This window comes from Ctenopharyngodon idella, chromosome 5 (genome assembly GCF_019924925.1).
Source record: "Ctenopharyngodon idella isolate HZGC_01 chromosome 5, HZGC01, whole genome shotgun sequence".
In the NCBI taxonomy this organism is placed as follows: domain Eukaryota; kingdom Metazoa; phylum Chordata; class Actinopteri; order Cypriniformes; family Xenocyprididae; genus Ctenopharyngodon; species Ctenopharyngodon idella.
Window position 1 is genome coordinate 42,304,501 of NC_067224.1, and position 18,782 is coordinate 42,323,282.

An 18,782-nucleotide genomic window follows, 5' to 3' on the forward strand; every position below is an offset into this window, starting at 1 on the left:
GCAGAAACACTTCAGTAAAGACAAGCATTTTGTTCTTTTAAAATGTTTATTATCGTTAGGCTCGTGTCGGGACAATGGATATGAGTGATATTTCATCTTTTCCAGTGTACACCAGATCATTACACATACAAACAGAAGCACACAGACGCACGTGTCAGTGTCCACATGCAGACATGCGTGTTCTCTCACGTGTAGGTGCATCATATAGAGCAGACTTTCAATGATATTATAAACATAAATTAGCACAACGGTGGTTTTGTAAGGGTTTGTCGCAGATTCCCTGTGAACATCACAAAGCAAGAACCATTCGCTCCCACAATCTGTGCAAAACAGAACGGCTGTCACTGTAATTATGCGTTAAAGAGTCACCTCAAACACACCGTTTCGGTCCTCAGGTTGTGGTATTTTCAGTCACAAGTGCCGCTGGTGTCTTCATCTTCCTGCTGAAATGTAATCCGAGGAGTCAAATACAGTCACATGATCACTTTTCTTTTCATCTCTCAACCTGGAGAACAAGCTCTAACCAGCTCTGGAAAGCATGAATTCAACCAAGTTTGATTTAATCACCCTCATATCGCTCCAAACCCTTTTCTTCTGTGAAACACAAAAGGAGACGTTCAGCAGAATGTTCATGCAGCTCTTCTCCGTTGAGCGAAAGCATCATAAAAGTCCACAGAAGGAAGTAAATGGTTTGCAACGACGTGCAGGTGAGTAAATAAACTATGGAAGCTTGTTTCTGCCATGAAATAAAAAAATTAAAGGCTTTTTATCTCACAATTCTGCCTTTTTTTTTTTTTTTAGAATTGTGATATAAAGTCAGAATTACGAGTTTAAAAAATCAGAATTGCGAGATATAAACTTGCAATTATGAGTTATAAAGTCAGAATTGCAAGATAAAGTCAGAATTACATAATATAATGTCAGAATTGCAAGAAAAATGTCAATTCTGATGTTTTTTTCCTCGCAATTCTGACTTTTCCTCAGAACTGAGATATAAACTCGCAATTGCATGTTATAGTCAGAATTGCGAGTTATAAAGTCAGGATTGTGTGATAAAAACGGAGAAAAGAAGTCAGAATTTTGACGTTTTCTCACAATTCTGACTTTTTTCTCAGTTTATGTCACACAATCCTGATTTTATAACTATAAATATAATATATAAAATATAATATAAATGTGTGTTATAAAGTTAGAATTGCGCAATTCTGACTTTATATCATGCAGTTCTGACTTTATAACTCATAATTGTGAGTTTAAATCTCGCAATTTTGAGAAAAAAGTCAGAATTGTGAGATAAAGTCGCAATTACCTTTTTTTTTATTTTTAAAAAAAATATATAATTATTTATTTTTTATTTAGTGGCGGAAACAAGGCTCCATAGAAAACAACATGCATTTCTGAGAGAATTATTCCTATAACTCAGCACTTTCATTTGTGTCGTTGCACATGAGATTCAGCATTTCCTCCCAGCTGTAAATATAATAACGTTCAGTCAATGGCACCAGATTCTGTGGAAGCTTGTTTCCGCCACAAGATTAAAAAAAAAAAAAAAAAAAAAACGGTATGAGGGAATTTTTCATCTCACAATTCTGACTTTTTTCTTGCAACCGTAATTCTGACTTTTTTTTATAGATAATTCTGATATAAACTTGCAATTCTGACTTTTTTTCTCAGAATTGTGAGATATAAACTGGCAATACCAAGGTTATAAAGTCAGAATTTTGGGATTTAAACTCGCAATTCTGAGGGGGGAAAAAAGGCAGAATTGTGAGAAAGTCGCAATTACTTTCATTTATTTTTTTATTCTGTGGTGGAAACAAGCTTACATGAGACTCACTAAATGCTACCGTGTGTTTGATTGTATAATTTGTTAGTAAAAAAATACAATTTTACAAAAATGAAAGACAAAAGAGAAAGCAAAAGGCAAAACGAGTGTCTCTTGATAGTTGGCAGATCAGCACATGTTTGGTCCACCGTTGGTCTGTGACAACCGTCAATAACAAGAGCATGAAAACACGGGATGCAGTCCATGATGTTCTCCGACTTCTGCGTGTACGCTGTCCTGATTGGCCACATTAACACTCAAGTTTGGCCTTATTGGTTTGATTCCACAGATGTGCGAAACGTGGACGATGACAAAGATGCATGAAGAACAGAAAGCATTTCATTCTCCATTTTAAAATTCTTGTGGCAAATCTGCTGGGGGGGGGGAGGGGGACAAAAACGAGTGCGATGCCACTTGAATCCAATCCTGCTAAAACATCCAAGTTCGTATGCCAAAGTCCTCCCGAAGTTCAAACGGGCTCATCATTAGTAAACCTCTAGATATATCTCTCATTGCTAGTCTCTGACGGGTTGTATGTTAAGTTGGCTCTTGTCAGTTCAGTGGCGTTTTGTCGATTGGCTCTCTAAGAGTGTGTGAGTGTGTGTGTTTGTGTGTGTGTGTGTGTGCGCATGAGTCCGGTCCATTAGCAGCATTTCTTCTTGCGTTTGCTGCTCTTACTCAGTTTGATGACTTCGCTCTGCTGCTGCTGCTGTTGTTTGGCCACCGACTCTTTCCGGGCCTTCAGGACGAGCTCTGTGATGCAGTTGAACATCTGACATGAAGACAGACAGAACAACACATCAGTGAGACAGACACAAAACACAATGCATTTCTCAACATTAGATGTTTTCTAAAAATTATATGATCACATTAAAGGTTTTGTTTATTTGTTTCTGTAACTTGACAATATTCACATGGATGTAGATATATTTAATATAATTCTATTTGAAAACTTACATCCTCCACGCTGATGTTCTCCTTGGCGCTGGTCTCAAACAGTCGGATGCCCATCTGCTCAGCAAACTTCTGCGCGTCATTGGTCTCCACCACTTTAGAGGCGGGGTCGTCATTCTTATTACCCACTGATTTCAGACCAGATGGAAATGATGACCGTTAAAATCAAATATAACAAATATAACAACAGTTCCATCTTAAAGGTGCAGTAAACGATTTCTGAGAAACGCTGCTGAAGGTGGATCTGACCGAGCAGCACAACACACTTGGGGGGGGGCATTAGTGGGCATGATGGGGGAGGAGAGTGAGCCAATCAGCAGTAGGGGGCGTGTCCATTCGTGATGGCGGAGGAGAGAGTGTGAGCCAATCAGCAGTAGGGGCGTGTCCACTTGTGATGGGGGAGGAGAGAGTGAGTTAATCAGCAGTAGGGGGCGTGTCCACTCATGATGGGGGAGGAGTGTGAGCCAATCAGCAGTAGGGAACGTGTCCACTCGTGATGGGGGGGGGGGCGTGTCCACTTGTGATGGGGGAGGAGAGAGTGAGCTAATCAGCAGTAGGGGTGTGTCCACTCATGATGGTGGAGGAGAGTGAACCAATCAGCAGTAGGGATGTATCCACTCATGACGGGGGAGGAGAGAGTGAGCTAATCAGCAGCAGGGGGTGTGTCCACTCATGATGGGGGAGGAGAGTGAGACAGTCAGCAGTAGGGGGTGTGTCCATTCGTGACGGGGGAGGAGAGTGAGCCAATCAGCAGTAGGGGGCGTGTCCATTCGTGATCGGGGAGGAGAGTGAGCAAGAGGGAGATTTGAAGAAAGACTGTAGAAAGAGAGATGGCTGAGAGACATTACAAAAAAGAAAAGCTCAGAGGACTATCAGAAGGATTATGATCAGGCAAGAGCTTTAGGACCCGCGTTAATATTAGAAAAGCTTTCCAGTGCCGGAGACACTGAAGCAGGAAGGCCTGAAAACAGATGCTGAGGTTGCATTTGTTTGTATATACTCTTGTGTACTGTATGTTAATTTTTTTGTTCTTCCTTGTTGCTCGTTTGTCATTTTCTTCATGAAGCATTATTTCACTTCAACTATGATAAAGAGACATCCACTCTTGCGTTGTTTGTGCATTTTGGGGCGGAGCAATGAAGGGAGGGGCGTGTCTGTCTGGCTTTATTTCAAATATCAACAGTGTTTCTCATAAATCGCTTCCTGCACCTTTAATTAAGAGCAAAGTAACTACACATTGATCATCAAGAGTTCATAACATGTTAAAAGGCTGAATCTGATCAAATACCATCAAGAAATGTCAAATTCTTATTTCATCTCCAAATATGAAAAAATAAAGAAAGATTAAAGATAAAGAAAATGATGTCTTTTTTTTTTTTTTAGGACCATTATTTTTAATACAAGATTTTTTTGTATTGAATATTTAAGTCAATTAAACACATTTTCTCCTAAAAATCTCATTACTGTTATGATGGGGAAAAATAACTATAAATATATAAGAAATAATAAAAAAAAAATAGCAGCATTACAGTAATGAGAATTTGGAGGGAAAATACCATCATTTTCTTCATAGGCAGTTGAAATTAATTTTACCGTTTGTGAATACATAAAACTATTCCACATCATCAACTATACAAAACATGAACAACAAACAGAAATAACTTATCAAATTAATAGCATTATAATTACATATGCATAACTTTAAAACATTTGAGAGCACATATTAATCAAGAAATACATGGAACATTAATACTCTTATAAATGAATAAACATCTTCTTAAACATCTAAAATACTTCATCTTATAAATCTTAAAGGTGAAAAGTATTTCTATCCATTTATCAACTATTAAAAACTCTTTTGCACATAACAGGACCAGGAAATTTCTGTGAATTTCATCCAAAAAAGCAACAATCTATTTACCTAATATCCGACAAACGTCGTCACAGTTTTGATTGATTTCATGAAGCCAACGCTTGACGTTTACAAACGACTCTGCGCTGGTGACGTCATAAACCACTATAACGCCGTGTGTGCCTCTGTAGTACCTGAAAGAGATCACATGACACAAACAAACACAGTATGAAGTCTCGCTGATAAAAACACAAAATCTACATTTATAAGTGTAAGTTTAAATTCACCATGAAATCAAAATGGACACTTCTAATTTTTTATGCAATATTGCAGTGTTTATTATAAATGATTTAATCAGTACACATCATTGTTTTAAATTCATGTTCCTCATAATCTTGAATCAGAATATCTTCTCCTCCCTCTTGCAAAATCTCTTCTCTGATGACAAAGGCAGGGCAACCTGTCACTCACATGAGATCCACCAATAGCAAACCACAACCATCCAATCAATTCTCCACATACAAAATCAAGCCCCGCCCTACATTTGTTCTTGTTTGAGAAGCGTTTTACTTGCATATACGTCACAATAGGTTAGAAAAGACTAGCTCAACTTCTGTTTCATGTGACTTTAAAACAAGGATAAGAAAACATGCATTATTCAACACACCCACCGTCCCTTTAAAGCTTTCCCAAACTGGGGTTCCTAATATCTTATTTGTTTACCTGCCTGTCACGTGACCATTAACTGACATCAGAGAACTGCAAACATGCAAATTTGTTGTTAAATTATTAACAACTTCGGATCTCAGTGGGAGCAAGTCAAGAAAATATTTCGACTGACAAAAAAGTTTTTGAATGCCTGCTTTAACAGATTAAACAACCAGATTCACACAGCAGAAGCAGGCCTGGAACGCACAGCATTCACAAACTCTACATATTCAGTGTTGATTAAGTTTCAGATAATCTGATCATGCTCTCAGCTACCAGTAAGTCTAGTGCACAGTTGGCCATGTTTAAATCCTAAAAACAGCACTGAAAATGTGAACCGTCTGCCTGTTTGGAACGAGAGACAAGGAATCGATTTTGAATGATTCCTAATGACTCTTTCACTTCCTGTGGCTGACATCACTGACAGGAAGTGGTATCTTCTCACGAGACACACATCATCACTTCCCATGTCAAAACATTTATTTCATGATTTGACACTCACAGAACAGACAGAGAGAGATAGAATCGTACATGTTCTGCGTCATGTTTCGACGGTGTCAGCTGTGTGAGCTCTTTCCCATAAGCCCTAACAGAGGCGTCCACAGTTGTTTCTGAGCTGAAATTCACTTATTCTAATAGGAGACCGTATCACTGCGCTCTACACACCAGCCAACACCATCAACGGCGGTCTTTGTGAAGCTCAGAACACACGGGACAATATAGAAAATACACATAACTGGTCAGAGAGCAGTGAACAACACAGCAAAGAAATGAAAACACAGCTTGTGTTAGGACTGGGCGATAAAAGATATCATATCGACATTGTGATAAAATTTACGTTGATAACGATGATAAGTTCTGGACATTTTGGATTAATCTAACAGCAGAAATAAACGTGCTAATAAGTGATTTCTGTGTGTCTCTATGTGAATGAACGGCGCGGTTTCATCTGACACACAAACTCACACACATCATGTGACGCTCAAGGTGTTTTCAGCATGTGCTGTCTCAATATATGAGGACATGAACACATGAACTTCATCTCCAGAGTCTCTTCACAAGCTTTTCACCTTTTCATCTGAGAAAAAAATACCCCTTTAAATCCACACTTAAACTGAAAGATCTTCACAACAAAATAAGTTTGGTTTAACTTTAAGAAATTATGACAGAAACATATCACTACTGTATACTAAAATGTACTTCTCAGAGTAATAATAATAATAATAATAATATTTCTAAGGAATATCATACTCATCCATGTTTTAAATTTATACCGTTTTGTTGTGCAGCATCTGATTTGACAAAAAACTAAAATGCAATGTTTTGTTGTAAGTTAATTGTTATATTTTCATTATTACATTTTAAACTCTTAATTAAATTGTTAAAGTTTATATAAATTTGTATGAAATCATAAAATCATACAACACAGAATCCCCAAAAAATTAATTGGAAAACAGAATTTAGGGGAAAATAAAATGGATTTCATGGGGCCCGAAATGAACAAACAAGTTCACATGTTTACATTCATTCTCAAGGTCTAACAAATATGTGGAAAGCATTTCCTTCCCCATTACTGGTAAATGAATATCTTGATATAGATATCGTATGATAAGGACAAAAATATCATGATAATATTTGTGGCCATATCGCCCAGTCCTAGTTTGTGTAGACTAGGCATGTGACGGTATCAAATTTTCATGTTGCGATTAATTGCTGAAGCTTTTATCACGGTATACAGTATTATCACGATATTGGAATAAGTTGCAAAAAAAGTGTTGTCATAGTATAACAGGTTTAAGAAGTCTTTTTGTAATAACAAAAAGAGCTCTGAATGTTTAAATACAATAATACAATACACAAAAAATATATAAAGTAAAATTTTCAAACAGATTAAAGTGCAAAAGAATTAGGCTATAAAGAACAGGTAACACTTTACAATAAGCTCTCATTATTTAATGCATTAACTAAGATTGAGCAATAGCTACATTTGTTACAGAAAGTATTATTTTTTTTGTCAGTGTTAGTTAAGAAATACAACTGATCATTGTTAGTTTTATCTCAGGTCCATTAAATAAGTTCTTTTGATTTTAGTAATGTTATTAAACATTAACTAAGAAATTAACATTAACTAAGAATAATAAATGCTTTATAAGTATTTTTCATTGTCAGTTTGGTAATAATGAATTAACATGTTAACTAATGAAACCGTATGTCTCAAAGTTTTACTGAACAATAACAAATAATCAGAACATTTCTAACCATTAGGGCATGTTGTAGTCCAGATTAAAATATAAAAATGTTTAAGTTATAGCCTATTAAGTCTTTAAGTATTAAGTATTTGGTGCTGTGATGAACAACATTGAGATTACAAAAAAAAAGGCTGTTTGAAGCATTTTAAAAAAAACTTCACTAGCGCAGTTGCTTTGTTTACAGGGTTTCCGGGGTAACCGCTGCATTTCTGCTGTTCCATCAGCGCCCTCTGCTGTCAGAGAGTGAACGTGCACTTTCATTCAGCGCGTCTCCTTCACTCGTTCCGCCATGTGCTTCTCATGCATGTTGGGCTTTTTTTTACATCTGAGCGCGTGTCCCTTTGACGGCGGTGTTGTGCATTTTATACGGTTGATAGGGAAAGTATTCTTAATGCATTATAAAAATGTTAATAATTGGTAATAAATTATTATTTACGGTATTTTGATGTGCCCACGATAACAATATCGTGCATATTTATTATCATGATATATCGCATTACCGAATATCAGCACACGTCTAGTGTAGACTATCTAGGGTAGGGTATTGATACGGATTTCACGATTCAATTTGATTATGATTCACAAGCTCATTTGTTTCGATTTATCTTGATTCATTTGGAAATATTTCAGGTCGGTTTTTACTTAAAGGAAAAAAATCTCAACTAATGCTGTAAAGTATACAATAAACCTGTCACTTGGTACATCATTATAATATTAAAGGTTTAAATTAACAGCGCACAAAACTATTAAACTGAATTGCTATTTGTTATCAGATATGATAATACTCAATTTACTGTGACAAAACTGACATATTTTGAAAGCTAAGACTCTTTTTTTAAAATAAAAAAATCTAGTAATTGGATAGTAGGTGCGCTACAAATATTCTTTAGTGACATTTTATTCACACATCAACTGAAAAAAAGCATAGACTAAAAGATTTGGTGACTTATCAATCAACATTGAGATTGTACAAATCGATATTTTTACATCTCCTTTTGTCTTCCTCAAAAGAAATGGTGTGAAACAACATGAGGGTTTTAATTTATAAGCTAATCCTTAAACTGTGGCACTTCTAAGAGCGAGAAGATATAATGCTACCTTTACTTCATTTTCTAATTCAGTTCGTTTCTCTAAATAGATGAACATGTCTTTGAAAGCATGAAGTCTGTCATACTCCATATTGAAACTGAATGTATTAAGTATCAAAAGGAAGGCTGCGGTTTCCACTGACTGAAAGAGGAAACAAGACATTTTAAAACCTGCTGCGTCTCCATGCTGCGTCGCTCATCGCATTTCAATGAACATTCAGATTTTACTCTAAAAATATTACTTTTAGCACTGCAACACAGCTCATTTTAAGACTTATTTCCTCAATGGTATTCTAAGAACCAGTTAGTACAACAGTGCAGCTAAAATACCAGGAAACAAACAGCTGGATCTCTATTCATTAGAACAACCAGTTCAAAACTGCCACGAAACAAACGACAAAATGCGGGCCGAACAACGAGCCGGCCTGGAGCATCTGTATACGAGTAAACAAAGACACAAACTGAACTGAGGGTTGATGATGACCGACCAGAGTAGAAAAGTCAAACAGGTTGAGGTAGTGATGAACACGCTGCTTTTTCCTGATAAAAATTGTGATTGCGATTTAAAACGCAATAAAAACATGATTCCAGGTTTGCTGTGCTTGTTTATAGGGGCCATTTTTTTGTGATTATATATCAATATGGCCATAAAATAATAAAAATAAAATTATATAAAAATTACTAGTAATTCTTAGAGATGCACCTATACTAAATTTTTCCACCGATAGCCGATTATTCAGAGTGATATCTGCCGATACCGATAGTTTGGGGGTTCTGCCTTTTATACTTTCTTTTAAATGATGATTTCATTATAATTAATCTTTATATTTTTAATTATTATATATACGCAAACTTTATTCTTTCCATTTTATCAAGTAACTGGTATCAGTTATAAACAAACACATTACTAAAATTAATATTGACACACATTAAATTCTGGAGTAAATTAATATTTCTTAACTTTCTGAATGTTATTAATTAATATAATTACTATTAATATTGAACATCAAACTGATTTCTTAGCATTTTCTTTACACAAAGCCCAAATTCAGTGCATTTTCCTGCCCTCTTTTGATTGACAGGATACATCAGCCCTGACTATCGGCTGTTTTTAAACTATCGACGATAGCTGATAGTGTGACATTTTGCTTTTATCTGCCGATACCGATTATTGGCCGATATATCGGTGCATCTCTAATTGCTATTGTAATATTTCAGTGTAAAATAATAATATTCCACTTAAAAATAATACTAATATTATTTTCTTTTCTTCATTTTCAAACGTTAAAGCGTTGATCAGAGCTGTTCATTACGAGTTTGTTGCATGTTTCGCTCTCAAACGCATGTTAAAGTGACTCAAACTCAGTTCAGATGCAGATGAAGTTCATGTGGAGTAAAATGTACTGTGAATTGAGACACTGAAAACACCGGCGGACCGTGAGACAATCACGTGTAAATGAACACAGTGCTGCGCTTCACTCTCAAACACATGTTTATTTAATTCATTTGATAATCGCACTAAACCATATTTATTTGCTGCTTACATTGTTTGAGCACCCAAACCGAACTGGAACAACATAAGTGTATGATTTAGAACGATCTACACGTCTTGCTCAATATGCAATGCTCAGGAGACACTCGACTGATGTTGTGGACATTTCATCAAGACACATGTGATGCTGTTCTCAAAACCGTCAGAAAGAAAGCATCTCAGAAGTCAACAAATGCGGCACTCACGTGGAGGTGATGGTCCGAAATCTCTCCTGTCCTGCTGTATCCCAAATCTGCAACTTGACTTTTTCCCCGTTTATTTCCACCGTGCGAATCTTGAAGTCCACACCGATCGTGGTGATGTAGCTACCTGCAATAACACATATAATCAGCATAAAAATCACAAAATGCTCCCGGAAAACTGCAATGCTGCTGATATTATTATCATAAATAATAAACGTAACCCTCCAGAGGATCTGCATGCATCTCAATGAGGCTCTCTTTTCAAATTTGTAACCTTTAATACTCACTGTAACCTTTATTACAGTAACCAGCAATCAATTATGGTGCAACTACTGGCAAGATTGTAGACGGCAGTATCCCAAAACAACACATACATATGTCTATGTGAGCGTGTTTGTAATCAGTTTTAGTGATAGTACAGTGTCTTCTATATCTATAAGCCCTTTATACTTCGTTCTTTCACAGTTAATGTTTATTAAAAGCACATGTGACGTGTTGATCCTACCCGAAAATGTGTTATCAGCAAATCTCAGCAGTAAACTGCTTTTGCCAACACCTGTGGAAAGACAGAAAAACCATTACAATAATGCTTTTATAAAGTCATTATCCATATATGTATGTACAGACAGACAGAAAATGTCAGTACATGCCCACATCTCAACATTAATATTTCTCCTCATTAATTAAATGCTTAATATTTAATCCAACATTTGATATATTTAGTCTTTTTATACACCCATTCTATCACAGACAGTTCAAGTAATATGGCATTCAGTGTAACATATTCATATTTCACTTTATTAGATAATAAAAATTAATTTCAGAACACACCCAGACTGAATGACTCTAAACTCTATTAACAGGCCTATTATATCACTTAAAGCAGGAACTACATCACTATCAACCGCGTCTAATGTCATTTACAAGCTGTCAAACTACTCAACTCATGCATTACGTTCAAAAATCCCAGCTTAAGTCGTTCTAGTACATGTAAATGTCGTTGTAAGAGACCCGAGGCCTGTTTCCCGTCCCTCATCCTCGGTGTTTCCTTACCGCTGTCACCGATGATGAGCAGCTTGAAGAGGTAATCATAGTCCCGCGCCATGGTCCCCGCTCCGCTCGATTCCCCCGCACACAGAGGCTGTCCAGGAACCAGAACCCTCCTGCTCCTCCTCTCCCGGCGGAGAGGCAGCCGTATATGAGCTTTAACGTCTCCCCGGGTTTATTTTGAGCGGTTTGTGCGGCACCGGAGACTCACACACACCCATCGACACTCACAGCGGATCTGATGCCGCTCAAACAAACCCCGCCCACCAGAGCTCACGATGGCGCAGGCGCACAAAACACAGCGGTAGTGCAGGGATCCTCCAGCAGGGGGAGTTAAAGAGGCGTCCTAATAAAAATTACATTTATTTATTTACTGGGATAATATTGAGGTAATATTTATTATGAAATGCAGATTGTGTTTATGGACAATTGTTAATAAAATAATTCCTTCACTATTCACCATTAAAGATGGTTGATGAGCTGATATGTGTTGCACAACAGATACTGACACACAACCGCAAAGATTTGCATCATGTACCCGAGAAGGTGGACAATATTCAAATGCACATAGGTTTGAAAGAACAAAACAACCACAGTATATAATGCTATTATATAAACTCTCAGATGTGGAATAATCTCCATATTCACAGACTCAGAATTATGCAAGTATGTGTGCAAATGCTGATCATACTGGGCATAGAAAAATGTAGACATTTCCATGACTTTTCCAGGCGTTTTGGTATTTCCTGGAAAGCTCCATGCTTTAGTTGATAGTTTTGCCTAAACCTACAGATAGTGAGACTCGATCTTAACTTAACGATGGCCTGATGGGTCACAGACATAATTGTTACAGAAGTCATTTTGTGTCCACCCAGATTGATCTGATTATCACCAGAGAAACTGGGTATTTTCATGCATTTACCCATGAGAGAAAAACACTGAGTCTATCATGTCCTTCATCTTCTGTAGCTCATCCTGTGAAGTATGATGCTGGATCTTTAACGCTGAGCGGCTCATTTTATTCAAACACGACGCCACAGACCCCCAAATATGATCATACTGCTGCTATATAATGAATAAAGACCTGATTAATACTGTGAAAATTTAATATTATAAATATGCAAAATATTTAGTTATTATATTAAAATCATTGCACTTTTTCTACTCACTGTAGTACTGTATTTTATTCATTTATTTATTTTAATCATGTGTATTCATTTATTATTTATTTATTTTAATATGTTTTTAAATACATTTATTTATTTACTTAGTTTAATCTTATTTTTATTTTTCAGATTTTTACACTGCTTTTCTATTTATTTTAAATCAAATTTTATTTATTTAGTTTCATTTAAATAAATAAATTTGATAAAACAAATGTTATTTATTTATTTTTATTAAATGTTTTTATTTATGTGGCTGTTTAATTTTATTTGAATCAAATATTATTTATTTAAATTATTTATTTCAAATCAAATGTATTAATTTATTATTTATTTTTATTTAAATCAATTTTAGTTTAATGTATTAATTTATTCTTAATTTAAATTTTATTTATTTTATATTTTATTTATTTTTTCACTGCATTTCTATTTATTTAAATAATATTGTATTTTATCAAATGTACTTATTTATTTCAATAAAATTTTATTTTAATCTTTTTTTATTTAAATCAAATTTTATTTATTTAGTTTTTATGAAATGTATTTATTTAAATTAAATTTTATTTATTTAAATTATTTATTTATTTAAATTAAATGTTTTTTTAATGTTTTTGTATTAATTTATTCCTAATGTAAATACAATTTAATTTTTTAAATATTTTTTTATTTTTACACAGTATTTCTATTTATTTAAATCAAATTGTATTTATTTAGTTTTATCAAATGTATTTATTTCTTTTTTTTTTAAATATTTTAATCTTTTTTATTTCTTTAGTTTAACTGTTTATATTTCTCTATTTACTTATTTTTATTTAAATTAAATTTTATTTATTTTAATAAATGTATTTTAGTCTAATGTATTAATTTATTCTTAATTTAAATACAATTTTATTTATTTTATATTTTATTTATTTTTCACTGAATTTCTATTTATTTAAATAATATTGTATTTTATCAAATGTACTTATTTCATTTATTTCAATAAAATTTTATTTTAATCTTTTTTATTTCAATCAAATTTTATTTATTTAGTTTTTATCAAATGTATTTATTTAAATCAAATTTTATTTATTTTAATAATTTATTTATTTTAATTAAATGTTTTTTATGTTTTTGTATTAATTTATTCCTAATTTAAATACAATTTTAATTATTTTAATATTTTTTTATTTTTACACTGCATTTCTATTTATTTAAATCAAATTGTATTTATTTAGTTTTATCAAATGTATTTATTTCATTTAAAAAAAAGTTTTAATTTTTTTTATTTATTTAGTTTAAATATTTATATTTCTCTATTTACTTATTTTTATTTATTTAAATATATTTAAATTTTATTTATTTTAATTTTCTATATATTTATTTAAATAAAATGTTTTTTTATATTTACGTGGTTATTTTTTATTTAAATCATATTTTATTTATTTATTTATTTTAATCAAATGTATCAAATTTTATTTATGTATTTTAATCAATTTATTTTAGTCTATGGTATTAATTCATTATTTATTTATTTAAATACAATTTTTTTTTTTTTTTTTTTTTGCTTTAATCAAATGTAGTTATTCAGTTAGTTTAATCTTATTTTTATTTATTTATTTTTACATTTTTACAGGTTTTCTCTAGATCCCGTCACTCCCCAGACCCCAGTGTTCAGATACACAGTCTCATAAACTCCATCAAGTAGCAGCTGACTGACCCTGTCAGGAAGCTCATGGGCTGAGGCTGGATCTTCCAGCATGACACTGATCTGAAGCACATCTCAAATAAACAACAGAAGAGCACAGAATGAGAGTTCAGTCCTGGACACAGCAGTCCTCGACCCAAAGCCCAAAGAAACTTGTGAGATGACCTGAAGAAGAGAGTCCTTTGAATCTGAAGGATCTGGAGAGATTCTGAATGGTCTCAGATGTTCATAAACATTACAGGAGAAGATCCGGAGCTGTTATCATGGAAAAGGGACGTTACACAAAGTATTAAATGAACGGGTTCCAATAACTGTGGAACACACAGCCTATATTTCAGAAAAGAAAATTGTTATATGATTGTTTTCTTTCAACTATTTGACTTTAATTAGAAGTTAGATTTCATCTAAAGACACCTTTAATTGTTTCATCATGTGCAAAGTAAACAATATGAAACATCTTTGTATATTCAAACAAAATATGCATTTATTTCCTTTTCAATCATATACTAAAAAACAGTTTTTTCATTGATCAGACAAATCAATAATTAACACACTTAATTAACAAAACTTAAACAACAGAATCTCTTTAATTCTTTTGGAATAACTAAATGATTAATTCTGATACATTAATAAGATAAATCCATTCATACAATGGTTCCGTTTCATATTCAGTCGTAATATAAAATACAAAAGAAATATATGAAATTTAAGGCATCAATATTCTTACAATATTTCTCATGATGTTTCACTTCTATGGTTGTGTAATATAAAATACCAGCACTGATCTGCCTCCTCCCTCCTGCAAACAAAAAGACAAATAAATGTGAGAAATGAATCAATATACTTAGTATTTAATCATCCTGAAACAAGTTTGGGTGAGTAAATAAAGACAAAACTTTCATGTTTATGTGAACGACTCTTACTTTTTTCTAATTTGCAGTTTGGCAACTAAATCCACTAAAAGATAGACATGTTGCAAACACATCTCATGCAAAACTAAGTTTAGCATCAAGCCACAGACGGCGAAGAAAGCCACACTCATGCTGGTCAAGAGCAGAAGCGCCACAGACTGTTTCCTCAATCTTCATTTTGGCCGACTGTCATGATGACTAATATCAAGTTATATTTTCCCTTCAGCCACATTTGAGCCACAATAAACCATGTACATTATATAAGAACACAATGCATATTACATAACGGACGATAGAAAATGCATAAAGTGTAATGCACAAGTCCACTATCTCAGGACTTCCTCTACACTCCTCTAAACCCAACTTCCTGTTGATGTAAAAGTAGGCTTCCCAAAGCAGACTTCCCAAACAGTACGCCGGATGCAGGCCCAGCGCTTCGGGCTAAAAATAATATCCCACACAGCTGCGTATGACTCTTACTAAACAGTAAGAGAAGCTGCATTTCTTTTTATGTCATAATAATCTGTTTTTAATCCACACGAAATAACCTGTTTAAACACTTGATGGGTGTTCTGGTAAGTCTTTGTTGTCAGTTAGGAACCTGGGTGTGCTCTTTGATACAATCTCTCATTTGAAAGTCACATTTCTTGCAACTGTAAAACCGCATTCTTCCATCTTAAAAATCTAAACTATGACATATGCTTTCAATGACAAATGTGGAACAGTTAGTTCATGCATTCATGACCTCAAGGTAGATTACTGGGTGGTTGCCCTACATGCCTAATAAACAAACTCCAGCTGGTCCCAGTTCTGTCAACACTGCATTAAGCTATTAAACATCGTATAGATTTTAAAATCTTGCTAATTACTTACAAAGCACTAAATGGTTTAGCTCCCCAGTACCTGAGCGAGCTCTTAAAGCATCATAGTCCCTTCACGTCGATTGCGATCTCAGAATTCAGGCCAGCTGATAATACCTAGAATATCAAAATCAACTGCAGGTGGTAGATCCTTCTCCTTTTTAGCAACTAAACTCTGGAACAATCTCCTAGCATTGGTTCGGGAAGCAGACACACTCTGTCAGTTTAAATCTAGACTAAAAACACAACTCTTTAACCTGGCATACACATTACACATGATCAATTTATGTTTTCAAATCCGTTAAAGGGTTGTTAGGCTGCATAAATTAGGTCAGCCGGGAACTGGGAACACTTCCCACATTACTCTTTACATCAGAAGAAGAATGGCGTCTACGCTAATATTAGTCTCTCTGTTTATCCTGAGGTTACCGTAGCATGATCGCGATGATTCTGATCTTCAACCAGATGGAACTGGATTAAATATTTTGTAAAATGTGCTAGGCCTATATAAATAAAGGTGACGACTTCATTTGATAAAAAAAAAAAAATTATGACATAAAAAGTCATAATTATGATCAAGTCGAAATTAATGAGGTAAAAAAAAGTCGCAATATGATAAAGTCGAAATTTGACATAAAACCCGTTATATGATAAAGTCGAAATTATGAACTAAAAAGTCGTAATTATGACAAAGTCGAAATTATGACAAAAATTTGTAATTATGATAAGTCGAAATTATGAGATATAGTCGTAATTCGGATAAAGTTGAAATTATGACAAAAAGTCGTAATTATTACATAAAAAGTTGTAATTATGATAAAGTTAAAATTATGAGATAAAAAGTCATAATTATAACAGAAAGTTGTAATTATGATAAAGTCGAAATTATGGCATAAAAAGTCGAAATTATGACATACTAAGTCAATGACATAAGTCATAATGAGATAAAAATTGAAATTATGAAAGTCATAATTATGAGATTAAAAAGTCGAAATTTAGATAAAAGTTGAAATTGACAAACTAAGTCAATGATATGTCATAATAGTGAGACAAAAAGACATAATTATGACATAGTAATAATTATGAGATAAATCTTTAGCTACATTATGAAAGTGAATAGCAGGCACAGCAATGCCGATATAATAATAGACATCCACAGTATGGGTACAATATGCGTCACATGACTACATGTGTCATCGTTTGTGAATATCTCTGTTTTCAGGCTTCACACTACAACATGAAAGTGACTTCTTTTTTAAATGTATCTACTTTGGAGAGCGTCTTCAAAAGCATGTATTCAGATGACTTCACTCCCAGAAGAAGAGGTTCTATATGGAAGCTCGACGGTTCTTTCAGGTGCTTCATATAGAACCTTTTCGGGGTTCCATCACTTTATGGATTTAGTTTTAATTCATTTTTAACTTTAATTGCATTTACTGAATTAAACAGCTCGTAAACAGTTTACCAGTAGAAAATATTTAAATACCCGTTAAACAATAAAGTATTACGTTTAAGACATTTCTCTTTATACACAACCTTTTTGGCAAAAAAGGCCTTTAAGACTGAGTCAAGAACCCTAGAGTTCTTTACAGAACCAACTGAACCTGAAAAGAGTGTTCTGGCTTCTTTAATTATTGCTCATCTTGTCTCTCTCTGTTGGATCTGTCAGATGTAAAGCTGCGAGGTGTTTGTCGTTACCTTCAGTCTACAGCAGTGTGCATGAGCGCGGCTCTCTGAACGGGTTACTGCCTGCCGGTACTCCGACCAGGAGCGCATCTTTACTGGCGTTCTGGAGGCAGTACTGCTGAAGATCCGCCGCCGCCTGAGAAACCTGCGTTACAAACAGACTGTTTACGTTTGAAATCAGGTGACATCCCAACTCATAACTCATGTCATGCAGTCTCCACTGTGACTTTCTATGATGTTCAAAGCGTTTGTAAGGATGCTGATTTTTAGAAGGCATCTGTCTGACTCTGAGATGGTGAACGGGAACATGGTTTGTGCAACATTAGCAACACATTATTAGCTGTTTGATAACACAGTCAAGCAAAACACCAATCATATTAATTACAGTTATGTGTCAGATGCTGTAGAGAGCGATACATAAAACGCATGGACTTGTAGACGAGCCTGTAAAGTAAAGCTGAGCGAGTGGATCAGGTAATCCGAGCTGGAGTGAGCGAGTGGGGGCGGAGACTAATTTGCATACTTATGGATCTGCATGTACTAAATAAAGCAAGGGTGTCGAGTTACAGTCAAGCTATTATAAGGCATGAAGAAATTATTTTCACTGGAAAAATGTTTTAAATATGTAATTTTGATTATCAAAGATAAGTTTTAAGGGATAAAATTATTGACTGCAGGGGGACTTTATGACAAAGTGATAATTATGACTTTTTATGTCAATGATATGATAAAAAGTCGAAGTTATAACATAGTAAGTCATAATGACAGTTATAGTTATGAGATAAAAAGTCAAAATTATGACACTAATTCATAATTATGACATACTAAGTCATGATGACATAATAAATTATATTTAATGACAAGTTGATTATGAGATAAAAAGTCGAAATTGAGATAAAAAGTCACAATTGACATAGTAATTCATAATTATGACATACTAAGTCATAATTTTGACTTTTTATCTCATTATTATATCAAAAAGTCGAAATGATGACATACTAATTCATAATTACACAAG

The 18,782-nt window shown here is 34.0% G+C and overlaps 2 protein-coding genes across 2 annotated transcripts; both read right to left on the reverse strand.

Moving 5' to 3' along the window:
• Positions 1-27: 27 nt before the first annotated feature.
• Positions 28-11,719, reverse strand: LOC127513169 (ras-related protein Rab-35-like). Its single transcript, XM_051894776.1, has 6 exons — positions 11,464-11,719; positions 10,916-10,966; positions 10,414-10,537; positions 4,701-4,825; positions 2,783-2,907; positions 28-2,597 (listed from the first exon to the last, which is right to left on the reverse strand). Exons 1-6 carry the CDS (start codon positions 11,513-11,515, stop codon positions 2,469-2,471), a joined length of 606 nt encoding a protein of 201 aa, XP_051750736.1. The 5' UTR covers positions 11,516-11,719; the 3' UTR covers positions 28-2,468.
• A 2,986-nt stretch (positions 11,720-14,705) lies between these two features.
• LOC127513171 (guanine nucleotide-binding protein G(I)/G(S)/G(O) subunit gamma-10-like) lies at positions 14,706-17,988 on the reverse strand. Its single transcript, XM_051894778.1, has 2 exons — positions 17,777-17,988; positions 14,706-15,106 (listed from the first exon to the last, which is right to left on the reverse strand). Exon 1 carries the CDS (start codon positions 17,967-17,969, stop codon positions 17,784-17,786), a length of 186 nt encoding a protein of 61 aa, XP_051750738.1. The 5' UTR covers positions 17,970-17,988; the 3' UTR covers positions 14,706-15,106; positions 17,777-17,783.
• Between the last annotated feature and the right edge of the window lie 794 nt (positions 17,989-18,782).